This window comes from Chelmon rostratus, chromosome 5 (assembly GCF_017976325.1).
Source record: "Chelmon rostratus isolate fCheRos1 chromosome 5, fCheRos1.pri, whole genome shotgun sequence".
Lineage (NCBI taxonomy): Eukaryota > Metazoa > Chordata > Actinopteri > Chaetodontiformes > Chaetodontidae > Chelmon > Chelmon rostratus.
In genome coordinates, this window is record NC_055662.1 from 23,093,330 (window position 1) to 23,119,406 (window position 26,077).

The 26,077-nt window shown below is 42.0% G+C and overlaps 1 protein-coding gene across 1 annotated transcript in view; it reads right to left on the reverse strand.

The window, feature by feature from the left end:
* The window catches only part of LOC121606778 (EGF-like repeat and discoidin I-like domain-containing protein 3), a 106,139-nt gene that overhangs the window by 26,987 nt on the left and 53,075 nt on the right, over window positions 1-26,077 (reverse strand). Inside the window, exons 4-8 of the mRNA XM_041937315.1 lie at window positions 21,304-21,417; window positions 11,664-11,845; window positions 1,791-1,946; window positions 581-725; window positions 272-456 (exon numbers count right to left, since the gene is read on the reverse strand). Coding sequence (XP_041793249.1) covers window positions 272-456; window positions 581-725; window positions 1,791-1,946; window positions 11,664-11,845; window positions 21,304-21,417 — 782 coding nt within the window. The remainder of the gene's footprint in view (window positions 1-271; window positions 457-580; window positions 726-1,790; window positions 1,947-11,663; window positions 11,846-21,303; window positions 21,418-26,077) is intronic.

Here is a 26,077-nt window from a genome sequence, read left to right on the forward strand (position 1 = left end):
ATTCCAAGATAGAATTTCCTTCACAAGCAACAGTGCACACATCAATGAAGTCTTTCCCGATGAAATATAATTGAATTCATTGGCATGCATTACCATGTACACACCATCAATTACTATGCCAGGGACGTAAGAGCTAATCCTTCAGCAGCGTGAAAACCAGCTATCTGCAAGAACCTGGCCGTCTGTTGTTCACTTCCCTGATAATACTGTATTGATCTAATCTCTACAGTAGCTCCAACAGATAACAGATTTGGCTTGGATAGCGTCTCACCTGTAGCCACTGCGACTGGTCGCTGTGTCCGGCTGTCCAAGCGTTGACCTTGCCCTGTTTGTCCAAGCGGGCCTTCCCGGGCTCCCAGGTGAACATGTCCATGTTGAGAGTCCTGAAGATGCTGGAGGCCGTGACCTGGTAGTCCTGGATATGGCCCGACTTCATCCCGAGTGGTTCAGAGCAGCCTGGCAATAACAAAAACAAACAGAGTTGTTCTAACCTTTCTGACCTGACAGTCCACTCCCCCTAAAATGAGGATATTTTCAGTTACCTCAGTGTGTACAGCTGGCTGTAGCTTAGCTCACTCACCTGTTAGCTCACAGCCGAGCAGCTCCATGCGTAGGGTACAGTGCCTCCTGCAGACTTGGGGGTAAATGCGCACATACTGGGCCTCAATGGGAGGGGTGAAGGAGTTGGCTGATGGAGCGTTGTTATCGACGTTTCCCCGGAAAATCTGTTGCAGGGGATGAAATAACAGCAGATGGGGGCGGGGAGGATGGTGAGGCAGATCAGTTTTGCTGTAATGTGGCAGTCTATCTGCCGCTGTCTCTAGTGTCTACTCCACACTCAACAAATTGCTGTCATTCAAGGTCAATGAGCTAGAATTACAGGGAAAAATAGACAATTTCTCGCACCATTTGAGCCCGTAATTCATAAGAACAGTGGTGTGTTTTAAATTAGAGCTCCAATTATATCACTATACCTTCTGGAGTGTTTTATCCAAATGACCTGAGATGGTCTGACAGAAACTCTCTGATTTGAGTGAATGATGCGTGAGGCGAGGAGATATAAGCCAGGAGGAGATAGAGCAGTGGCTTTTCATTCGATACAGGAAATGGGAGCTGTCACTGGGTGGCAACAGGTCAATGTGAAAAAAAAAAAAAAATCCCCAACTCATATCAGGTCAAGGAGGAGGGCGTGTAACTGCTGCAAACACACTGACAGGTATTTATCCCAGCCTGCTCATACGTTTCCCACCTCCACCTCTTAAAACACTGCATAAGAATTTACCCCCAATCACATTCAGATTCTGACAACTGCGTGCAAAAAACATAAAACACAGACAACAAACAAGACTGAGATCAGAGAATATGCAACTCCCCACTCATTGTTCCGTGTGATAAATTTGAGAAGGAGTTTTGGAGGTTTGGGGTCATTCGGAGCTCGGCCAAATGGAGGACAGCCGTGGTTTGCTGTCAGGAATGATAGAACGCTGTGTGGCCTATTTGGTGGCTGTTCATCCCCAAATAGTATAAAAATTCAATCTAGAAGTCATAAAAGTGGAGGGGGGTAAGGGGCAGCAGGATGGGCCCGGTGTGTGCTAGCTAATTAAAAAGCCATCTCATCATGTCCTCCACCCTGCCCTTGACTGAGCGCACCGTCTCTAGTCGCTGTGTGTGCACGTGTGTGAGCGTGGCCGTGTGTGCAGCTTGGTGTGCGTGACACAGAGTGAGCGGCTGAAGGCAAAGAGTGGAGAGATGGCGTCGGGCGTGCCTGCGTGCACACGTGTGTGTCTCACCATATCCTCGTCCTTGCCCTTGACTTTGTATGTTCTCCAGGTCTTCCCGTCGTCACTGTAGGCCACTTTGTAAGACTTGACGTACTCTGGGCTGCCGATGCGTTTTGCACCCTGGGTAATTAGGCCCGTGACCCTCATCCTCCTCTGCAGGTTTATCTGTGGAGTCACAAAAAAAGGGCAAAATCGAAAATTTACAGCTTCACTTCCAGTTTGAATACGTGCGTCTGTGTCTGCCTGTGCTCGAGCGCTGCGTGCACGCAAGTCATGGGAATCAGTTCGCTCCCTTGAATCTTTTCTGTCAGGGCCATCCATCTTATTCAGAAAGCCTGTGATCAAATGGAACATTTAATCAATCCTCACACTCCAGATCCAGTCTGTCAACCCTGTACTGACTGTCAATATGGTGCCAACGTGAAGTGGCTCGGAGAGCCGAGAGGAAAATAGAAAGCTAAGAAAGAGGAAAGTGATGAATGTTTCCGTAGATCCTGCACAGCGCACACAAAGCAGGACCATTATGATCGAAGTGCGACGGACATGTTACCAGTCGAAGCAAAATGACACCTTTTCGGCATGTGTACCACAGATTAACAACAGCATGCTCAGCAGGTGGGATGTAATTCATGTTTTTGTGTTTATGTCACTACATGCTGATGTTGCTACATTTACAGTTGTCGGGTCTAAGTGCACATATACAGCTTTAATATTACATGTTTGCTTTTATTTCTTTACCTTATATCTTGCAACTCAGTGGCCTTCACACTGTACGGTCAAAACTGAAGCCAATGACACATCACTAATGGATGCTGCCTGATGGCTGCTAAAGGATCCTTCCTTAAAGGGCCGGCACTCCGCCCGAAGTCATTCTATTGGTCTTCTAAAATATGTCTTGGTCATGATAAGAAAAATGTCAAAACTTAAAGAGCGATGCACCTAGAAGCATTTATTGGAAACATTTGAAACAAGCCTCTTGTGTCTTTGCCCATTGAACGTAACCTGCCTCCAATTACACAGTGTCAGCAAGAACTGGAGGCTTTTGAAGCTACACATGTCACATCCATGTTGTTCTCCAGCCTTAAACCCATCATTTGTGGTTGGCTTCAAAAGTGGCTCGCCCGCCCTGTAAATCTGGTGAACCTGTTTAAAAAATGTCTCCAGAGTTACTTTGTTTCTCATCTTAACGGCTGATGAGAGCCGATGACAGCTCACGTCACTGCGACAACAGGGAGAAGCCTGCTGTGGTCGTGGAGTGGTGCTGTGATGGGTTACACACACACACACACACACACACACACACACACACACACACACACACACAGCCTAATTTTTACAGTGAATATTAATATCGATGAAAAAAAAAGTAGGGCAGGACAACACAAGGCAATTTCATCATCATAATACTGTAACACTTGTGAGAGTCTGTGACAAACAAGATAAGGTAAATAAACGGTGATGACAATTGTTCATTAATCATTCTGGCAACACATCCACACCGACTTGCCTCGTTTTCAGGGGGAAAAAAAAGAAACTTTGGCTCATCGAGCTAACCCTCTGACAAAATATAAAAACACAGCTGTCTAGTCTTTGATAGCTGCAGAACAGAAGGGCGGCAATAATACCGTATTGAGTGAGCGTTAATTAAAGGACCACAAGCCTTCAGTGGCCAAATCTAAAAAAGAAATGAACAGTTTAACAGAATTTGATATACTAATAAAACTGCTTTTTTATTGGCATTTGTTTTAGAACATGTAACAATGGGTAAAGAAGAAATTGAACAGCAATGCTCACAATCAGAATCCAACTCTAAAAGGCTTTCAAGGTTCACCAAGACTGAACTCCACATCTCTACAGCTGACTCCTTCGCCCCGTCAGCGCAGACTGTCGATAGTTCTAAGCACACAATATCAAGGCACATGAAAACACACACTCGAAAGGCGAGAGAGTGGGTGGCTTCCAGCAACTTGCAACCAACATTTTATCTGCTGTAGGTCCGGCTAATGGCGCTCGCTTTTTGATCAGCGTTACGTCCAGCTCAGAATGACTATAACGGGTGAATGAAACACGCTGATCCGAAACAAATCGGAGAAGTTAGAGCCAACCATTTCCCAGAGTTTGGCCAGAGAACACTCCCAAAACAGCTTTTAAAGAACACAGAGTGCAAATAAGGTTAGCAATCATTCTCATTAAACAAAGCTTCGTGGGTGTCACATGTACTCATGTATAAAATTATAGCATCATAGTGCTAGCAGTGTGCTGCTCAGCTCAAAAGCTGGGTCCAGCTCTGGGATTATCTGCCCTCCATGAAGCATCTGCTGCCAGGGGTCTGTGACAGTGCTGCGAGATAAACCAGCAGAGTTTGGAAACCAGGCCTCTTGTGCTTCCAGTGCTGTATAAATTTTTTGAAGTGGGTGTAGCCTTTGAGCTGATCTTACCAGAATAGCTCAAGGTCAGATTTCTTCACACCATTTGATTTTTAAGCTCGTGCATTCGACACAACAAAATCCATAACTTAATGCGATGCTGCATACAAACGAGACTACATTTCAGTTTATGTTTGCGAAGCTGAAATCAGTTTCTATTTAAAAAAAACTTTTTTTTTTTTAAGCTGATCCACGTGAAATGAAAGTCTAACTTCACTGACAATGTGACCACATTCACGATGGCATTCCGGGGGCTTGAGCTCATTTTCCGGTGCAGAAATGGTAGCATTACTATGTAAGGCAATTTACAAGTAAAATATTTGAGCGCAAAGACTCAAACAGAAAGTCTGAGCCCACTAAGTTATACTCTCCTTTTCAGTTAATGAAAAAACTCTAAGCTGTGGCTCCTGAGGACATTAGAGATTAGAGGATTCGCTCTCGCGGATCCAGCACAGAAAAAGAACTGTTTATGTTCGCCAACCTTGTCTGAACTGTCAAAAACTAATGGAGTAACGTCTAATAATTCTATTGCAGCGTGGAATTCCTTTCTAATTTCCATTTGTAGGGACTCAATTACACATGTTTCTCAACATATTTAAAGCAACATATCAAGTTAATCATACATAAGGACCCATCTTGTAGCCTGAGAGCTGCAGTGACCCACTCTTGCTCATTTGCAGCACTTCTTCGCTCTCCTCAGTTTTCTCCATAGAGATGGATACTTCTCGCACTAATTAGGAGCCCTGTCACTAAAAGGCCACTGCCGGGGTAATTGGGGTGATCATTCACATTTTTAATGACCACTCAGAAACATACGTCTGCCACCTCAGCGCTAATAGCGGTGCATTTATTTGTCTGAGTGAAGCATTGGTGGAAATATCCTCCATTAGCAGATCTACAGACTTACAAGTGTCAGTTTGAAGGAAACGTCCCAGTGTGAGAGACAATCAACTTAAAATGCTTAGATTGACAGAAAGGGGGAAAAATACCTTCAGAACTATTGTACAAAACTGTTACTTCTTAAATGCACTGTGCAACTGAACCCAAACTGAGATGACACAACCGATATTCTGACCTGATTCTGAAGTCTTTATCGATGTGTACAATAAAAATGCACAAGCTTGCGTGCTTGGTATATGTTTGCACTCTCTGAGTTTGCTTTAGAGACTTTGTGCAAAAGAGCGCCACAAGTAGCACTGCAGAAGACAAAGTTCACAATGAACTCCTGAACCTTCTCACCAATTCACCCTTTTCCTTTTCCCCAAACACGGCGAGCCTTGTTTATGAAGCGCTCTCGGTAAAATGCATGAGCCTCCAAAGAAAAGAGCTGCTACATCAAATCATGTCTCCTCTCCAACTTTATTTGCAGCACAAAGAAAATACCACTTGCTCGCATGGTGTGATATAACCGGATTTCTCTGAGGAAAAAAAACATCACGACTGTGAGAAAATGTTCAGCATGGAACCAGCGGCAACACCCTGGAACTGATTATGTCCTCTGTAGCTGTAATTCACACGCTACATTCAGGAAACGAAGCAGTCCTCATATGTTTGGACGGTTTGTCTGCAGTAGATAAAAACCATTAATGACCATTAATGACCATTAATATACCTTTGATTTCTCATTGGCCCTTTGAGATGTCAGGTATACTACTAGTAGCAAATATTGACCTTTTTAATATGCTTGTAATGATGCAGATCTTGAGTTACAGCGACAAAAGACACAAGCTGGGTCAAGATGTACCAAGATTTCTGTTTTTAACATTGTTTTTGTTCTTGGCTTTTATGTTTTCATCTGGATTTCAAAGCCCAGTACTATAAGAAATCCATGTTAGCAGCAAATTTGAGTTATGCATGATGGATGGAGCTGAAACGATTAGTCGGTTAATCAATTAGTTGACTGTCAGGAAATTAATTGACAACATGACACATTTCAGTCATTTACTTGAGCAAATGCCAAAAATGATCTGGCTCTAGGCGGGAGTATTTGCTGTTTTTCTTCGTCACACAGTGTGTGAGAGCTCACTGACTATTTTGGGGATTTTAGATTGTTGATTTGACAAGAGCAATTTGACACCTTAGTCTCTGGGGAATTATAGCCGTCATTTTCCACTATTTTCTGACATCTTGCAGACAGCACAGTTAATTGATTAAGAGATTGCTTTGTTGTAGTGCTGCTGTAAGGGACTGCTTCACTAACTTATCACAGCACAACCTGAAAGCCCTCCACTAAACAATGAAGGACAACATAATATAACTTTTTAACACTTTCCATTATATTCTCCAGAGCTCATTAAATCTTATTTAATGGGCCAAAAACACTTTTATTTATAGCTGCAGCCTTTGGGTGAATATGGCACTGACTTCGCAGTGGCTAACTTCCACTTCTTTACATTGCCAAGACCACTAACTATCACCAAATATAATCATACCAGCAAGCAAGACCTCACACGTATGCAAAGGTCAGGAGCATAGAAAGTGAAAAAAATCCTCTGTTGATTACACACCGAGATGAAAACAGTTGAGGGAATTGCAGCAGCATTGTAACAATTAAAGTGCCCCGTGCCCTTGAAGCTACCAGAGAGCCCTGTGGCACTATTGTGGAAAAGAAAAAAAGGCATATGAGCTCATACACACACATTCAAGCAGCCTTATCTCTCTCACTGAGCTCTGTTCTTCTATAACACACCTGTGCGCACATCAGGTAGATATTCAAATTACGTCAGCGTTTTTCCTTCTTTTTGGTCGATTCCTACGCTCGCCGTGTACGGGAATCAAATCCTGACCACAGTAGCACGTCAGAGAGAGTCAGTGACTCATTGCAAGAGTGGCCACTCAACCAATAACCCTCCAAGAGCTCAGTGTAAAACTAATCCAGGCTGTGTCACAACCTCACAGTCAGAGTCAGCGATATGCAATCATGTGACTGTGATTGGTCATAGCGCTGCAAACGTTTAAAGGATTTGGAACAGCATGAACAATAAGCCCAGATTTAAAACAGCACTGGAATACTGAGGCAGGGCCGCTAAAGGCTAAAGTGGACCTACGAAGAAGCTGCCACGACTGTTAAGACTGCTACAGACTGATGACTTACTCAGAGCTGACATCTGTTTGTAGCTCTAAGTGCTAAAGGTGCTGCATTAAGTTTAGGCTGACTGATTCTTATTTAAGAATACCTTTTTGTGGGAAACTTGATAGAATTTAGTCCAAACATGTACAAGAATATACTTTTTCTTACTTATGATTGCAGTCATGCTCTATGACACACAAAATAAACGACAATGTAAAGATATTTGTCAGGGTCAGATCTCAAACCACATAACACAGTGTGGAGCTGAATGTTTTAATAACTACTATAAGGTTACACTGGAATGAAAAGGGAAAAGCTCCCCAGACGGAGACAGAATTAGAGTCTAAGCAGGTTTGATATATACAAACTGGCACATGCCAGCAAATGGGAACACGCTGTGGGAGATCTGCATGTGCACGTTATGTCATTAGCTGCGCGTCTGTCATTAAACTATGCATAGACCTCAAGCAAGCGATTCGGATTGTGTCACTCCTCCAGCACAGCTGGCCAGAGCTGTACTTTGTTGATATTGGTCAGACTGGCAGCATATTTCCCTTGAGTGTACGAATGCAATTTTATGTGTGAGCTAGTGGTGGCGAGGCTGTGGAAAACCAATGTTCTCACACAACGCAGATGTGTGAACAATGGCGAGCTTACGCACACACACAAACACACCATTCACAATCACACAAACCGACATAAACACAAACAAACACATATAGAGTGAGTGCTTTCTGCATTTCTCTGATGTATTATTTAAGGTACAGTATGCCGCTATGTGTTTAATTCATTTGTTGAGGTTTATGGGGAAGAAGCCGACTCTGGCTGACATCCAAAGACACGTACTGCATCAGAGAAAACCTTACAAATAGCCAGACGAATGTGATCCCTGTCCTGATAGGTTTGTCATCTGTCAGTGCAACCCGTGTCACCTGACAGACACGCAGACGCAGTCGCACCACATCACTCTGCACTACAAAAGCACAGCGCCGACTCCTCAGCATAATCCCAAAACACTGACATGACTGTACACCTCGCTGTACTCACGTCCCAATTATCCAGGCCCTGTGTAGAAACACACAATGCCTACAGCAACCAGCGCAACATCCCACGTGGCATCATTAAAGTCAAACAAACCGCCTGAATGTTTTATGTCCCGTTCTCCTCAGCCTCTCCATGTGCCAGGCTCCCTTTCTCTCACTCATGTTGGCTGTTTCTTTGACTCTCCCTCTCTCTTTCCTTTTTTTTTTTTTTTTTTAAATCCATATTCTCTTGTTGTTAGGTACAGCTTCACTTTCTCCATCATGCTGTCACGCTGTAGTATGTTTTTCTATTATACTTTGTTCACGGTTCACCGACTGCGTATCATGTATCTGACAACAACCCCACTTCAAAGGTTGCTGTCAGCATTTCTGTCACAGCAGAAATGACTCAAGAGTACGAGAAACAAATAGAAGCTGAAAAACCATTACTCATATAGGAGTTAATGAATTAAACTTGCTAAATAATGAATGACTTTTACTCTTTATCCCATCTATATATCTCTATCTTTTTATCTGCAATCTGTGGGACGAGTGTCATCAGCCTGGAGTCGAGCGGGAAATTTATATGTCACAGCTACACATCATCTGACAGCTGTTTTATATGCCACAGCTGTTTCAGCACAGGGTCAGGATGTATGACTATTTGCTCAACATAAATTCAGGCAATCAGTTCTACGTAGGAAACCATGTCATATCAGGTGAGGGGGAAGTACAGCAGCTTCAATGCCATCACTTGAATCATTGTCTTATGCAAAGAAACCCATGGCATATAGGGTTAACATTGCGTAATAGTACACATTGGGAATAATTTCCCTGCATTAAAACAGCTCTAAATATGATATGCAGCAATAATTCAGAACCACCAGGCAGTCTATTTCATGGATCTCTCATCTATTTGTCTATGTTTGACAACAAGCACCAACTAATGGCACAACATGAAGGCCGACTTTAACAAAGTGTAGGCAATAGGAGATTTGTGTGTGTCAGTGCTGTGCTGCAGCAAATATCTAATTTCTTTTCACAATTCACAGGGCTGTTTTAGATGAAGGCCCCTGGGTGGTCACAGAAACACTTATCAGGAAAGGACAAAGAGAGGCACTGAACTGTTAATGCTGAATTCAATCTTTTTTTGTGGATAACAGGAAAATTACTGTTAATATTACTGCTGAGCATTGTGTAAAATGATACTGCAGATTTCTCTTGACAACACTGTGATTTGCAGATCAGAATTTCCATAATACATAGCAAAGCACCAGAAGATCGAATAATTACAATACTGTGCTCTGTAGTTTTGCTGCAAGGAAAACCTCTACTGCCAAACTAAATTCATGACACAAAGTACAGCGAGTGCCACTGCAGTTACATTTGTGAGCATGCCACAACTAAGTGTCCAAACAAGAGATGGCACAGTTGAGTAACTGCGAGCAAATCGTCATCACAGAGCGAGACGCAACAGCCACTTGCTGACAACTGGTATGCCCTTTCACAATGTTTCTCACTGTTGACTACACCTGCACCTGTTCTACTCCCAGCTTGGACTTTTTACTGCTCTTTATTACCAGTAAGTCAGCCATCAAATTTGCAGTATCAGTGATTAACTCTTAAGATGAAACTATACTAACTATCAAATACAAAGTGATGTTTTACTGTAGGAGATATAAGTAAGTTAAGTGGTAAGTAAAGTTCATTTATAAAACATCTTGTCTAACCACAGTTACAAGGTGCTTCACAATGAAAACACTGAGGAAAAAATAAGATCACACACGTTACAGGACAAGTCTGGTTCAAGAGGGCCGGAGCCACAACTACAAATGCTCCGTCACCTTTGGTTCTAAGCTTAGATGTCGGGACCTGTCGGGAAAAGGCCTTGGTCGGAAGACCTCAGTGATCTCACTGGCCACGGGACAAAACAAGCCAGAAATATAAAGTAACGCCAGCCTGTATCTTGAACAGATAATACAGCTTTGATTTTGGCTGTTTCCTAATTGGAAGAAACGGGATTTGACCACTTCCCTTATGTGACACTCAAAGTTTATATGTTGGTTTAAGAAAACTTTTTTTGAGGCTTGCTTCAAATTAGTTGCTAAAAGACCAATACAATGGTGTATTTTATCAGAAATGCCATGAGGATATCTGTTTTGTCAGGGTTAAGTTGGACGAAGTTACCTGACTTCCACTCCTTGACAGCTGTTTGGCAGTCTTACAAGGTAGAGAGTTTACTGAGGTTATCCAAACTGAAAGAACAGTTTAGATGGATATCGTCTGCATAACAGCGATGAGATATATCCTTAAATTGACAAATGAAGAAACCAAGGGGAACATGTACAGGGAGGAAAAAAGATAGGACCAAGGATTGAACCCTGGGGTACACCACACATCAGCCAAACAGATGAGGAGACATAATCTTCAGTGGCAACAGGCAAACCAATCAAGAGCAAACCCTATTCTACCTCCCCATTGCAGAAACCCACTAAGAATGATCAACAGTGTGGAAAGCTGCACTTATGTGTGGCAGCAACATAATGGAACATTCACCATGATCAGCATGCATTAGAATACAATTTGATACCCTGTGTAGAGCAGTGTCAGTACTGCGCTTCAAATGAAAACCAGACTGGAATGTATCAATGAGTTCATTGCTGTCCAGCACCTGCGCAAGTTCTTTACATACTATTTTTTTCAAGACCTTGGATAGAAAAGTTTGCTTTGAAATAGGACCATAGTTACTGCGAGGCAGTAGTCAAGGTTTGCCATTTGATGAGTGGCTGAATGATTGCATGTCAAAAATAATCAGGTACACAGCCAGAGTTAAGAGATCTGTTTACAGTGGAGAGCTTGTGTGGTCCTAAATAACTAAAAACTTTTGAACAATGTCAAGGTGGCTTGAGGAGGGGCGCATTTCGAAGACAGTGGCTGTGAGTTCATCCAGGGAGGTTGGTCGAAACTGGCTCAACAGAGAAACGTGAGAGTATTTTTAACGGGTTGGGTGTCAGCATTAAGGAGTGTATCAAAAGTAATACACTTGTGGTGAGACACAAAAAATCCTCAATGCGTAGAGCGTTTAAGGTTCGACCCAAAGTACAATCCAAATCCAGAGCGTAACCATGATTGTGGGTTGGCCCTGAACCAGGTGGAATTAAAAAGGCTGAGGCGTGCTTAAAAGCTCAGCAGCAGATTTATCCAATACATCATCACCACATATGCTGAAATCACATAAATATAAAGCAAATTTAAGGCCATAAAAAACAAGAGAATAAAGTGCATCTATAACTAAGACTGTGCCTGTGTGTTAATTCATGTGTGCCTGGCCCTGGCCCGGCTTTGTGTGTCGACTGCGCCTTACCTGGATCCATGGCCATCTGTCATTTTCGGCAGCAGTCCAGGCATTGACCAGGCCCTTCTTGTTGAGGCGTGCAAAGTACGGGTACCACTTCTGCAAGCCGAAGAGAGCACGGTGGGTGGAGGAGGCTGTTATCTGCTGGTTGGAGATTATGCCGCCCTCCATGCCCAGTGGTCCAGAGCATTCTGACGGTAGAGAGGCAGAAAGAGACAGATGAGCCTCCATGTAATTTCAGCACTCAAAAAAATGTGAAACTCAGTCTATGGAGTGTATATAGATTTTTAAAAACAACACAAACTCTCCATTCAGTAACGTCAGTGTTTTTGTCCACATCCTGTTTCAGCTGTATCCACATCAGAGTCAATATCCTTGTTTATTTCAGTCTCAGACTGAGATAAACCCTGTACTCTCTACTTGTACGGGATCAGACACGGTCATTAAAATCACCCATTTTGCCTCAGTCTCAGTTGTTGCATCTTTGTCATGGCCCCCTATGAAGAAATAGCCTTTGTGGCCATCATAGATTTGTCCACTCTGACGCCTGCCTCTGGACAATAAATGTTGCTCAGATTCATCAAAAGAAAATTCCTAATGGCCACATCCTTTTGAGTCCCAGCATCCAACGACGGAACTCCTCTCGCCTTCATGCCGTTCACATCTGAGGAACGGTTGCTCCTTCATCTCTTCCATCAGCAACAGAGGCCTGAGGCTTCCACCCGAGGGGCTGCGACCACGTCTGGACAGCATCCTCCCCAAAGTCAACAAGCTTTCCTACGGCTTTAAACACCCTACAGACTCCAGTGCTACTGGGGAGGCACGGCAGCAATATCTTCAGACAAAAGCACTGCCCTTTCTTTTTTAAGCAGCTTGTTTTCCCTCTTAATCCTAATTGGCATGTCCAGGCACATCAAAAGCATTTTAATAGATGTACCTGTGGTGAAAGGGATTCTGGCAATGTTTATCCAATAGAGAATTTATTGTTCTGCAAAACAAGTACCTCTTTGTGTTTCCATTAAATAAACTTCTTGGAAATCAAACAGTCATAGAAAACACATGGGAAAGGAAACACAATGAAGAAACAGATGGAAAGGGGCCATGTATCCATATGGTGAGCTAGATCACTATAAGGCATACGGCAATATACAATTTTATTGGATACAATAAAAAGTTTTAAAAAGTTGCCACTGCTCTCAAAATGAGGATTTCTTAATTGTTCATTTACACACAAAACATCTGCTTTTTCTGTTGAAACGCACATTCCAAACACACTCTGGATGGATTGAATCAGGATGGGCTATGAATGCAAATCGTATAGTTTGCCTCTAATTATAAGACGACTCATCCTTCGGAAAGGCATCATAATTGAGGACTCAGGTGTGCCAAGAAAACAACCTCAACCACAACTGAACCGGGGTGGAATTGTGGTTCCAAACAGCTGTGGCGTATTGCCATCAAAACAGAATCAGATGTGTTTCCAGGTCTTCATAATCCTTCAGACTAAATAAATTGTGGTAGAGAGTTGTGTTGTAAGTGAGATTGCCTCTCTGCTGGACATCATTCAAACCATAAGTCGTAATATGGAACTCATTCACTTAGAAATAGCCTAGAAATTGGTTCCCCACAAAGTGCAATTTGAAGGAAAAGAAAGCAGCGGAGAGGTGACACAAAGTCAGTTTGAATTCTGCTAAAGAGGCTCGATGCACCGACCCCAGCATCACTGCTCCTCTAAACTTGAACAGCACAGCGGCTGTATGGAAGATGCGCTGCATTAGTCGTGACAGATGCTTACATTTTAATTGAACTTTAAGCAAAGTCTTTAAGTTGACATAAACACGAGGATTTCCTGCAAAGCATTTTTTAAGTTTTGAAATATCTTTCCTAAATGAACATGATTGGTAATTATATGAATGCTGTATAACTCTGCACGCTATTAATTAGTACAGATATTGCTGTGCAAGAAAAAGTGGAGTATGATCTAACAAAAAAAAAAGATTAACATCCATTTCAAAAGATGCTCTGAGAACCAAGTTGAAATGACATTACTAGGAGAATATAGATGTAACGTCAAGGCAGTGTGTGCTACACACAGAGGTGCCTGAAAATGCAGTTTGGGACATTTAATCCTCTATCAGATTTGAAAGTCATGAGGTTGGATGTAATCCTCAGGTGTGCGGCAAAACGGGATTTATTTCCCAATAACTTTCTTACTGTGTAACAGCAGTAAACAAATAGATATGACAGTCTGAGGTGGTAGTGTGTGCATTTGTCACTTTTATTTTGCTCTTGAAATGTGTTTTCTGAATGGAATGATGGTTTAGTTTTACAAAGGAGAAAAGATAATTCCTGATGCTGTATTGCATTTCACTGATGCACAACTGCACCCAGTTAGTGATGGATATGATGTGGGAGGGATTCCTCCCACTCTGTTCTTGGTGTTTATTTCTAATGACAGCAGGGATGGAAAGGATTAGAGCGAAAAAAACAGAGGACACACATCATTTATTACGCTTCTTTTGGCGAACAATGGTGAAACTGATTCAACTCACTTGATTTATCCTGTTAGTGTGTCTCAGATAATTAAATGTCCATGCTTAAGAGCCTAAAAACCACAAGTGTTGGAAAAGCTGAGGGAACTTGGAAGCGTCCCAAAAGAATGAGAACATATCATAAGCGCTCAGTTCAGCCAGAGGCGCCGCTCGCCGGCCGAACTGTGAGTGTCCGTGTAAAGCAGCCTTCGGGGGAAGCCTGGAGCGATGGTCACCATCCGGCTGTGATGCCGTCCTCACCATTTAAGTGAAACACCTAAGCATTTCAGCACTGACACACACACACACACACACACACACACACACACACACACACACACACACACACACACATAGCAGGAGACAATGAAACTGGCAGCGCTGAGAGCTGTGAGAAGACCACAGAAGAAAGCGGGAGTCGGAGAGGAATGGAACAATGAAAACAACCCTTGCTCGACTTATCCAGCTGCTAAAACAGTGGGGTTCTAGGCAACAGGGAGCTGTGGAGACAGTGAGTAATGTCTGAGGACGGTCCAGGGGGATCGACTGGAGGCTGGATGAGAGCAAACACTATATCCATGAGTGTGTGTGTGTGTGTGTGTGTGTGTGTGTACTGCCAGAGATGTGTGTACATATTCCACTATGCTAAATTACTCTTGCTTCACTAGTTCTTCCTTGTGTGTGACTCATCGCCTCCAGACTGATGAGAGGTTGGTGTAGGTGGATGCGGTAGCCTACTGCCAAAGCCAAGAGAAGCTTCTGATTTTCTGATATCTGATGGATGAACTTCATCAAGTCTAAGAAAGGATAAACAGCTTCCACAGTAATCCAGTTTAAACCCATGGGGGTCAGGTTGTGGGCTGAGACTTTCCAAAATGATCACTGCATTGAATGTACAGTGATCTTTCTCTCTCTCCTCTTGTCACTCAGGCTCCTCTGTGCTGGATCATCGGCCGTCCTGGGACCTCCTTCTGGCTGTTGGTGCCTCATCCAGATGCTTGGATCTGGATCACCGTCCCCCGGGAGAGTCAGCCTCTCCACATCTCTCCCAAGCTTGCTTGTTATCCTGTCCCTCTCTCCCTCCTTGTGTTTGTTTGTCCCCTATCTGCTGTGCTTGCCTCTTCTGTTTGTGCAGCCTGTCCTGTCTCCACAATGGAGAGGAGGTTGTGTGGCTCAGGTCCTACCTATCTGGCGGCACCTGATGTTGCTCATTGTCCTCCTGGATCCGTACTCTTCACTTGTGTTTTACACTATACAGATGCATGTTGTTATTATAAATTATACTGTGATTTTTGCTCTGCTCTGTCTATTGCATGCATGTCCATCCTAGGAGAGGGAACCCTCCACTCTTGCTATTCTTGAGGTTTCTCCATTAAAGGGGTTTATCCCCAACTAAGTCGAGGGTCTGAGGCCAGAGGGTGTTGTATGTTGTACATATTGTAAAGCCCCTTGAGGCAAGGTGTGATTTGTGCTATTGGGCTATAAATAAAATTGACTTGACTACATGCACAGAGTATTGCTTCAAGCTAAATGCTACTATGCTCAAATGATGATGTTAGCATGCTGATGTTAAACAGGTGTAATGTTCCATGTTCACCATCTTGGTTTAGCAGGTTAACATTTGCTACTAAGCATTAAATACAAAGTACTGCTCACATAAGTAATTAGGACACAATACCTTGTCTGAGGACCACAAATGTCTGTTTAAAACGTTGCACCAATCCATGTTGTCGATGTCACAACATACGTGAAAACTTGGACCTGCTGGTGGTGCACCAGGAAACATCAGGGGAGTCAATAGGATTCGTCCTCTGGGAACTGTGAATGTCTGTATGTAATTTCATACCAATCTTTGAAACAGAGATTTCATTCTGAACCAAAGTGACGTGCCGACTAAAAAATATGGATAATATTTTTATAATGGATCCACAGAGAGGAGCATGTGATCAAAATATCATTTTACTCAAATGAATAATTTGAAGAACAGAGCTTCCTTCATGCAGATATGTTAAGTTGAGGTGATATCCCCTGACCAAGCATAAATAATGTCCAGGGGGCAAATTAATGCAATAAAAGACTCATCATGAATCCCGGCTTATTAGGACCTCACAGATTCACACATGCTACTCAGGCACAGGCATCAAATGGCACATCACCCTGATAGAACTCCTGAAAGTGAAATTGAGTCTATTTCTCTTCATTAAAAACCAGTGTTACCTGACTGAGGTGCAATATTGCATCAACACAGCATCATATTTGTCTAGAATCCAGACAAATCTACACTTCCTCCCCTCAGAAGCCAAAAAAAGTTCATCCCACAATTTCTATCAATCATTAATAATGATAGGGGGGAGCAACTGATAAAAATGGATCTCAGCTGGATTTCAGTGAAATAAAGGTCAGCATGATGCCATCAACAAACTCTTGTTTTTTTCTTCCACAAAAATAATATTAATTCAACTTAGTTTCACTCCATATTTTCCCCCGAGTCATCCACGCCCCCCTCTGCAGTAGCTCGAAGCCCCCCAGGTTTGGGCAGCTCTCTTGTCAGGTACTCTGAGTGGATGTTGTGGCAGGACACTGTTCCAAAGTCGCGGTCCTTCTCACCTTGCAGCAACGATGGGCCACTCTTAACGAGCTGCCTGCCAGTCGTCCATCAGAGCAGCAGAGCCAGCCAGCCCCCGGGCCTTGGCCTGCTGGCCCCTAAGCATACATCAGTCCTGCGACAGCACACATCACTAACACCACCACTACCATGATGTGACAGCTGAATCCATCTCCCACAAGCCCTACCTGCAGCCTAAACAAATTAGAGCCCCACTGAAATTAATGCCAGCACACCAATACTAATGAGCATGCGGCAGAGAGAGGGGACGAGGAAAGGAATAACAAACACACAAAATGCACGTCAGCCACACACTAGACGTTCCACAGGTGATAAATGAGACCGAACGAATGAACTTGCATGTGTTTTACCGTATGTGGGTGGATAAGTGTGTCAGCATGTGTGCAGCTATGCACATTATTAAAGCGTTATTACATCTTGATCGATACTGTTATTTGGGAAAAAAATCTGATAATGGTTGGTTCATATTGATTTTCTTTCCACAGCCCATAGAATATTTTTGGGGTTCTTTTATAATTTAACTATTTTGACCAAGAAATGTACTAGAATTTACATTTTGTAGTTGGAAAATAAACTCGTCACTACTCTGTGGTGGAAAAGGTGATGTTAAAACTTAAAAAGCATATTGAATAACTGGTACAAACATGTGTCTGAACTTTTTTAACAGCTCGGGATCCTTCCTGTATTCAGGCGATATCGCTGCATTCCTGATTAACATTGCATTAATTGGGGAGTAACCAACAGCGCTGATCATCAAAACCACACAAACACAGCTTCTCAACATTATCCATGATGCAGAAAAAACAGGTCGACCAATTGTTTTGAATAGATTTAAAATAACCTGACAAACCAGGGTTGTCACATTTCAAGGTCCAAGTTTAAACTTTACATTAACATGATTGAGATTCAAATCAAATATGTTTAACATGCAGTTATCACACATCCAAGACTGTTGACAAAAGCTCATGGTTGCTGGTTGTCATAGTAACGTGACACAATTTCCAACTTGTGGGCATGGCGGGTAAATAGCGGTCAGAAATCGTGACTGTCAGGACATGATGGAAACATCTGTCGCTGTAATTAGAGCTTGAAGAAATGCCGACAAAGACGGCCGAAAGGACTGAAATCAGACTGACGGCGGCTCAGCTTACAGCTTTTCCTGGTTGGGGCAATGAAGACGGTGCTGTGCTTTTAAAAGGTTTGGGAAGCAGTGATGCAAACCACACTAAAAAATAAGAATAAATTAAATACAAACCGAATGAAACAAACAAGACAATAAAATGATTTACACTTTGAATTACCAGCATCATGAAAATGTGGGCTGATGTGCAGTAAACAGCCAGAGCTGAGCGTGGTTTGTTTGATATGCGGCCACTGGGTGATATTTGATGTTACAGGGTGGAAGTAAGTTCATGCTAAACTCGGTGTACTTTCATCGATTTAGCTTCTGCTCAAGACAGATGGTTATACAATCACCCCAGTCTTAAGGTGCTTTTGGAAAACAGAGCCCTGAATAGTCACCAGCTTTCTTCAATACTGGATCTTTAACCCGCCATTTAACCCATATTAGAGTCTGAGAGTGAATGTCTCTGGACGATTACAGCAGCAACAATCCCAAATTTCTGTCAGCAGAAACGCTGAGGCAGCTTGTGCCAAGTGTTATCTCATTATATTTCACGCCTTCCTGTATATTTCACTGGGAGTCATGTCGGTAAGTGATAGATATGATTCTTCTTCTCGCTTCCCCCTTTCCAGTGGATCACGGGAATCAATATTGAAGGCGCTTTAATTATTTCAGCAGAATCACTAAACAGACAGGCACTGGCCAAAAGCTCGCTGCTGCCTTCACAGAATATTCTCACGGTGGTTGCTGGTATGGCCAGAAAATGTACAGCCGCTTAATCTGCAACAGCCAACGTGTGTGCACGACTTGCCCACGCACACGACGTGGGCTGAAGGAACAAGTCAGAGTAGATGATGAGTCCTTGCATAAAAGCACATTCCAGCAATTCTACATTTTCCATGCATGCGATATTCATTTGGGACCCCAGCGACTGCACTTCTTACGATAAGGCTGCAACACATTCAGCAAATAATGCATTTAAATGGCAGGGTCAGGATTGGGATTTTGATTTTAAAGGCGCATTTCGGCACTTTTACACATTAAGATCAGTTTACTCATCATAAGGAGAACTACTAAAAAAATAACTCAAATGGTGTCACAGCGATGTCATCAGTGTTATCTCAGCTTGGGTTTTAAGGCTGAAGACTTTCAGCTGAAGGTGTTACAAAGTGGGCACGTTAAGTTTGCATGATTCACCAGGCAGGGATGGTGGAATGAAAGATGCTATCGAGTTGCATTATGGGAAATGTAGGTTTCAACATTAAGGAGTAAGGACTAAAAATCTGGAGCTGCTTCGATTTGCTTCCAAATTATCTACTTTATGGGACTACAGTTCTAAATTGCCGAATCACCCTTTCAAAATGAATGCTTCTGGTAAACTTACACTGAGACTGGTGACAGTAATTTATCACATAAACCTGATAAAATCCTGCTGGTTATCATTCACATCGTTTATGTTCAGAAACATAGCTGCGGGACGTTTGATGGTCACTGAAATTAGAGGAGCAACTGCAATTTTGTCACTTATTTGTCTTTGTAGTGTTTTCTTTTAGACCCTTTGTAATAAATTGGCCTGTCAGACCACATAAAGCTTGCTCTGAAAGTGTTAGGACTGAGGTATGATCGGCTCAACTCCAGCACTCTGGACATGAATGACAAAAGCAAAGAAACAAACTTGCGGGGTGTTCGGGGCTGTTAACTTCCATACTGGGTCAGAACTGTGGGATTTATTGGTTTTTTCACCCTCTGGTATGTGTATAAAAAGATTCCTACACAGTTCATCTGCTGTGGATTTCAACGCTATCAAATTTAAGATGAGTCAGCACTTTCATTTCAAATGTGTTGAAGTACAGAACCAAAACAAAGCATCGCAATTCTCATAGACTGCACCGTGGCTTTGAAAATAACTGAAGCCGAATCAATGGTTGTATAATACGCTGTACGAATATTGAATTTATATGGGAAAATGAAATAGAGCATCATTAAACAAATAATGGAGCTTAGCAAATGTTCAATCAGCAAGAGCAAATCTTTCTTCTGCACTTTTTCACTTTTCCAACCAAATCGGTCAGGCTGCGCCTCTTTCCTCCAATTGCTGCCTTCTGCCATCCAGTTCATCAAAACAACTACAGCAACGAGCCACATTTCTCTACTTCAGATGCAGACTCGCTCAAAATCTTAGCCTGTTGCTGAACAACTGTGCTGCACCTACAGTAAGATAGAAAAGCTGATGAATTCATTTGTGAGTCGCGGTAAAGGGTGGCTCGGCGCCCCGGGTCCACTGATACATTAATCCTAATATGTTCCCAGACTGAGAAGACAAAATCCCAGCAAAAGCATAATAAACACGAGGCCCCTTTGAGCTCTCCAACAAAAATAAAAACACTTCAGATAAGACGGAGCTCTCCCTCTTTCTGCACAGCCACTGGACAAAAAAAAAAAAAAAAAAAAATGAAATGAGGGCTCGCAAGCCCAAAGTGGCCGTGACTTCTCGGCATTCAAATGCTTTTATTTTTTATTTTTATTGTTATTCTGCTTGAGGGTTTAATGTGTTTGTCTGAACAAGCAATGTTTTCTTGCTCTTCGTGTTTTCTATTAAACTCTATTAAACTAAAAGAGAGAGGAATGAATTTGTTTTTTTATGATGTTAATGAAACACACGGGCTGTGCATACTTTTGCATATCTTATTTTGCTCGGATCTCATATTCATGTTGTCAGTCTGGACCGTCAGATAGAAAGTCTGATACGTACATGTACCCAACGGATGGATTTGGGGATATACAGTACTTCTAATGCCTTTAATTCAAAAACATGAACATTGTGCAAAATGTAAAGACTTTAGACATTCATGTTTTAAAGAAATAGAGGAGTCATGCTCTGCTAGCATTTCAGTTCATGTTACCAACCACCATGTGTGAATCCATCCTGTCCAGTATGAGAAAACATCAGCTCATACCCCGAATGTATTGACAGATAAATTAAGGGGAAAAATACATCTTTAATATAACTCCAGACTTCTTCTTCTTCTCCTTATGTATTACATTAAACCTTGAACTTCCAAAAGTTGTGTGAGACACAATGTCGACTGAAATTAACAGCTTTCAAATGAAACTCTCTGTAAGACACTGCTGAATACAGAATACTGTAATAATAGATATTATGAAACAGATCCAATAGCAAAGAAATGTCCTCAAGATTTAACGACCTTGAATAAACCTCTTTTCATCACTGATCAATCAGCTTGCCTCTCTTATATACTACTATTGCTACTGTGCGATTACCTGCCGCGTCAGGTGCGCTGTTAAAATGGATGGTTGGTTGTAAAAGAGTCAAAAGGCAAACATTTAAAAAGACACATGGGCACTTACTGTATTGACAGTTCCTCCCCATGTACTCCCCGGGGCATTCGCAGGAATAGTTGGCAACCAGATCCGTGCAAATGCCCCCATTCTTGCAAGGGTCCCTTTCGCATTCGTTGATATCTGAAAGAGCCGAGAAACAAAAAAAGGTGCATTCATTTATTTGAAGCAGACATGCGGGCAATTAGAAAGACCTCATCCTCATTAGAATGCATTGGTAGGGAGCATATATTGAATTTTCTCTGTGTGTTCCTTGATTCTGTCTGCCCACAGAAGCTCTCACAAAGACACAGGTTTCTTGATACTAATAAATCACATCGCTCTGTGGGAGGCCCTTATTGCTAGAACACAGGCCCAAGTTTTTGGATGTGAGGAACAATTAACCTAGTGCACTTTCTTTCTAATTGAAATAATTATCATTCTTTTCAGTGTACTTTCCAATGTGAGTGCACTGCAAAGCGTGTCTGCTGAATTCTGCAAAGCCACACAAAGAAATCATCAGTATTATTGTTGATTGGTCAGTATCTATGAATGTCTGCCAGTAGCCACATGGGTCGGATGATAAATTAATGACAATAAAAACAGTGTAGAGTAAATGCCGTAGATAATCTTTTTGGTATGCCAAGCATGTTGCACAAGCAAGGTTAGATCTGCAGTGGCGTTGCAGCCCTCTTTTGGGTCAAATTGCATTTGTGGATGCATTGCATGACTAAATAAAATAAGAGAAACGCAGCAACAATAAAAACTGCACACAATCAACTAAAAACTTAGGTTGGTCTGTTTGTATTTGCATGTATCTGTTTATACCAACAATCTAGTCAAAGCAGTAGAACTGACTATTATTCATATATATATATAATATAAGGCGAATATTATTCATACTCATAATTCTGACAGCCCTTTGAATTTGAAGTTTTTATTTAGCTGCCATTATGCTGTTTATAAAAAAGTCTTTCTCTGGTGAGAAGGACTGGTTCTGTTCAGTAATATTCAGTTCTGCGGCAGAAAAGTCTTGTTTGTGCTCCATCGCTTTCCAAACATGAGCAAGTCTTAACCAGCCAGCATCGGATTTATTTTACTCAACCATTATTTGTGCAAATCGGATGAACTGCGCCTGGACTCACTTACATCTGTAGTGTGAGTAAATACTGATGCTGAATATAAAAAAAAAACAGCGATGACACAAAATTTGGCAGCGGATTTTGCAGTAGACTTGGTAAATATCCTCAGTTTCTTTATTTAAGAATCACAGAAACACTGAAGAGCAGAACAGAGCATCAATATGCTAAACTGTCACAGAATTATCATCAGCTGTAATTGCTTTCTGAAATAGCTCCACTCTCACTGATTCGTCTAATCAATTACAGACGGTGACAGACCCACAATGCCACCCATCACACCCATTTGCACTCTGCTGTACTGCTGGTACATTTAAGGAAAAGGGAATGATATGGATGGTTTATGAAGGGAGGGGTGGAAAGGGGGAAACTTTCGAACAATTTTGAACTAATTTCTAACGATTTCCAAACTTGCCTATGGCTGCTACGAGACTTTTAATCCTCTAAAACATACCGTGAGTCATCTGTGACTCATAGCTACATTTTGGCTTCATGAATATGTAACCAGGCTTGAGATTTGGAAAGCTTAAGAAAGTGAAACATGATTAAAGTAAGTCTGTCACGCCGCCTCATCTCTCTGCGATTGTATCTACAACGTCTATAATAGTCACTCGGGCACATCTGTAATATCTAAAAACACATCTTTTTTTCCGGTGAGCGTCTAACTCTGGAGAAATACAGTCACGGTCGCCTCACATAATGGTCACTGAGGTACTGTGACTGGAAGCTGTGGCATCTTTAATCTGCAGCAGAGCAGAGGAATAAAAAATAAATAAATAGAGAAGAGTGAAATAAGAGCGAGAGAGAGATGAGAAATGCTTTGTGGTTCAACTAAAAATCCATGGTGGTCCCGCTAGGCAACTGTATTTGGGTGAAAAGATGTTTGATGAAATTGAGCTGTAAAATCTTTCCCGAAAGACCATAAAAAAGTTGTGCAGGTTGAACTTAAAACACATTTATTTTATTTTCATTTGTCTGGTATGCATGAGGAGATATTGTGTCTCTGCCTGGATGTGTAGAATTCGTGTAGAGCGGATGGTTATCGGTCATCTAACGCTGCGTCTTTTTATTTCAGTTTTTTTTTCCACGTGAGCACACAGACGGCACGTGCAAGACCAGGTCTGCTGTGTCTTGTAAGGTCCGAGATTTACTTGCATTTTAAACACTTGTTTGTGTAGACAAACACTGTGGACGTAAATGTACCATATAGAACTTTAGATTTGCATAATTTAAACAGTAAACATTCACAAAAACATGACACTTGAGAAATAGCTAATTCTGAGATCACGACAGAAAAGCAGCGTCATTGTAACTGGCATGCGAGGCCCTGAAATCAAGCACGTCGTGACAACGGCGACTATGTTTCTCTCCTTCTGCCAATGCAAAGAATTGATGATGAGGAGCAACGCCAGCATTTTCAAATGTCCACCACACAGCACACACAGCGAGCCAGCCAGTTCAGCAGAGTGGCTTTCTAGCAACGGGCATTTGCACAACCAACACTCCACACAGATGCATGATATGTGAGGCAGCCATCATGCAAATGCGCACTTAAAAGCATGTATATCTCTGGCCTAATGTGGCAGCTGCGTCCTGCTTCAGATGGCATTGATGAAAGAGAGGCCCTGCAATTTCTGCTGCTGCATACAGCCATGTTAATGGAATGCAAGAGGTGTGATACCAAATGCACTGCACATGAACCAAACAGCGAAGCACCAATCCTGCGAGCGTGATTTTTGTATACTTTAATGCAATATTGTTGGGAAGATTGAAGAAAATAGGTTTGTTAGCCAGCGTGTCGTCCTGTGTCTTACAAAGCACAACAAAAGAGCAGATTTTCACAGTTGGCACTAAAACACGACTCTTGAAAGACAGATCGCATCACCACACGACTGTGCTGGACACGAAGTAGGCAGATCAAAGACGAACTGCAGGGCCCACTTTCATATAAATTACAACAGAGATAAGTGTAACCTACAGTTTTTACCCAATTATTTTGCGCATCAAGCTGTGAAGATTCGTGCACATGACATTTATCGTGCTTTATTTCTGCATTTTGCCGCTGCACAGACGGCTTGTGATTATCCGTATGTTTTTCAGTGTCTGCTTCCCAAGGCATTTTCAAAGGCATTTAATAAAGCCATTAAAGCCTCAATGTGCAGTTGGCTCACAGTCCCCAACTCCCCAAAATTACATCAAGTATCATCTATAGTCTGCTGGGGACCATGCAGTTCATTCTACATGGTTTGCACCACGGAGACCTATATGAGATGACTGGAGAGATGCCACACACATACAGACTGTATACATAATATGGACTGGGGCTTACAGCTAAAGCTTTGAGGGAGACAAAATTTATTTGATGATCCTCGTTAAACAATAATTATATACAAACCTTGCAATGTTTGCATATTAATTCTTTAATGTGAGATGAAGGAACAAATTTGAACGGTTATCTGATGTTATTTCTTGAAATTAGGATGAAATATGCATTTGTCATGATGTAAATCAGCCTTATTGATGCATATGAGAGAGCAAAGCACTCGCTGACTCAAGGTCTGTCATTAATGGGGTGGGTTTGGGTGTGACGCAACATTTTACCCACTTGTTACAATCAGATGCTAAGATGATACAGTAATCAGTAGTTATTGTGCTTCTCAATTGTTAATGCAAGCATCTATTACGTTTCATATGAGATTCAAGCTTTAAACCAGTTCCCCAACGTGAGCTTTGAGCTTTCTTATGCTAACTGATGAGCTATAGTACAGGACAATCTGATATAATTATATATCTAAAAACAGCCTGCATGACTAATACAAGAAACTCGCCTCCTACTGACAACACATTATTAGCACAGAGATGAACAAACAAGCACTTGTCAGGAGGAAACATCTTGATTATGGGAGGTTGCTGCAATCAAGGAGGATTATAATTTAATTGTAATAATAATCCGGTTGGAGGGGCCCTACGATCCTGTTAAGAACTGTTAACCTGAAAAATGCCAACAAGAGCCCGCCTTCTACAGCAGGGAACTATGATTCATTGAATAATTCAGTTTTTTCAGTTTTTAATGGCTTTAATCCTCAAGAACCACTTACTGTTAGCAACTGTGACAACAACAATAAAAACATTAATCCAGTTATTAATCAAGGCTGCAGCTTGGCCATAAGAAACATCATCCGTGCATTTCACGGTTCATCAAACATTTGTACGGGAAATATCTGGTGTTTACTAATTGCCTTCGTGGGACACTCAAATGGAAATGTGATTTTTTAGCCATTTGTGAACACTGAGATATAATGAATTCAATGCATTAGCTAAATGTCGATCCATCTGTGACTAAATGCAACAGCATTAACGTGAATATCTTAACATAAATGACACAAACGTTCCCGTAGAGCTTAACTGAGCAAGCTCTTGAGTATAATAGGTGGAAAGTGAGCAGAATGCTCTCTATAGAGTCCATTACCTCAAATGTCAAAGGAGCAAGACACAGAGAAAAAAAACAGCAACAGAAACAGTGATGTTTATCCATCCATCCATCCGTTAGCTATACCTGCTTATCCTTAAGGATACCAACTGACATTGAGCGAGAGGTGGGGTGCACCCTGGACAGGTCGCCAGTCAATCATGGCGCTGGAACGTACAGCAGCAGAAACAATGAA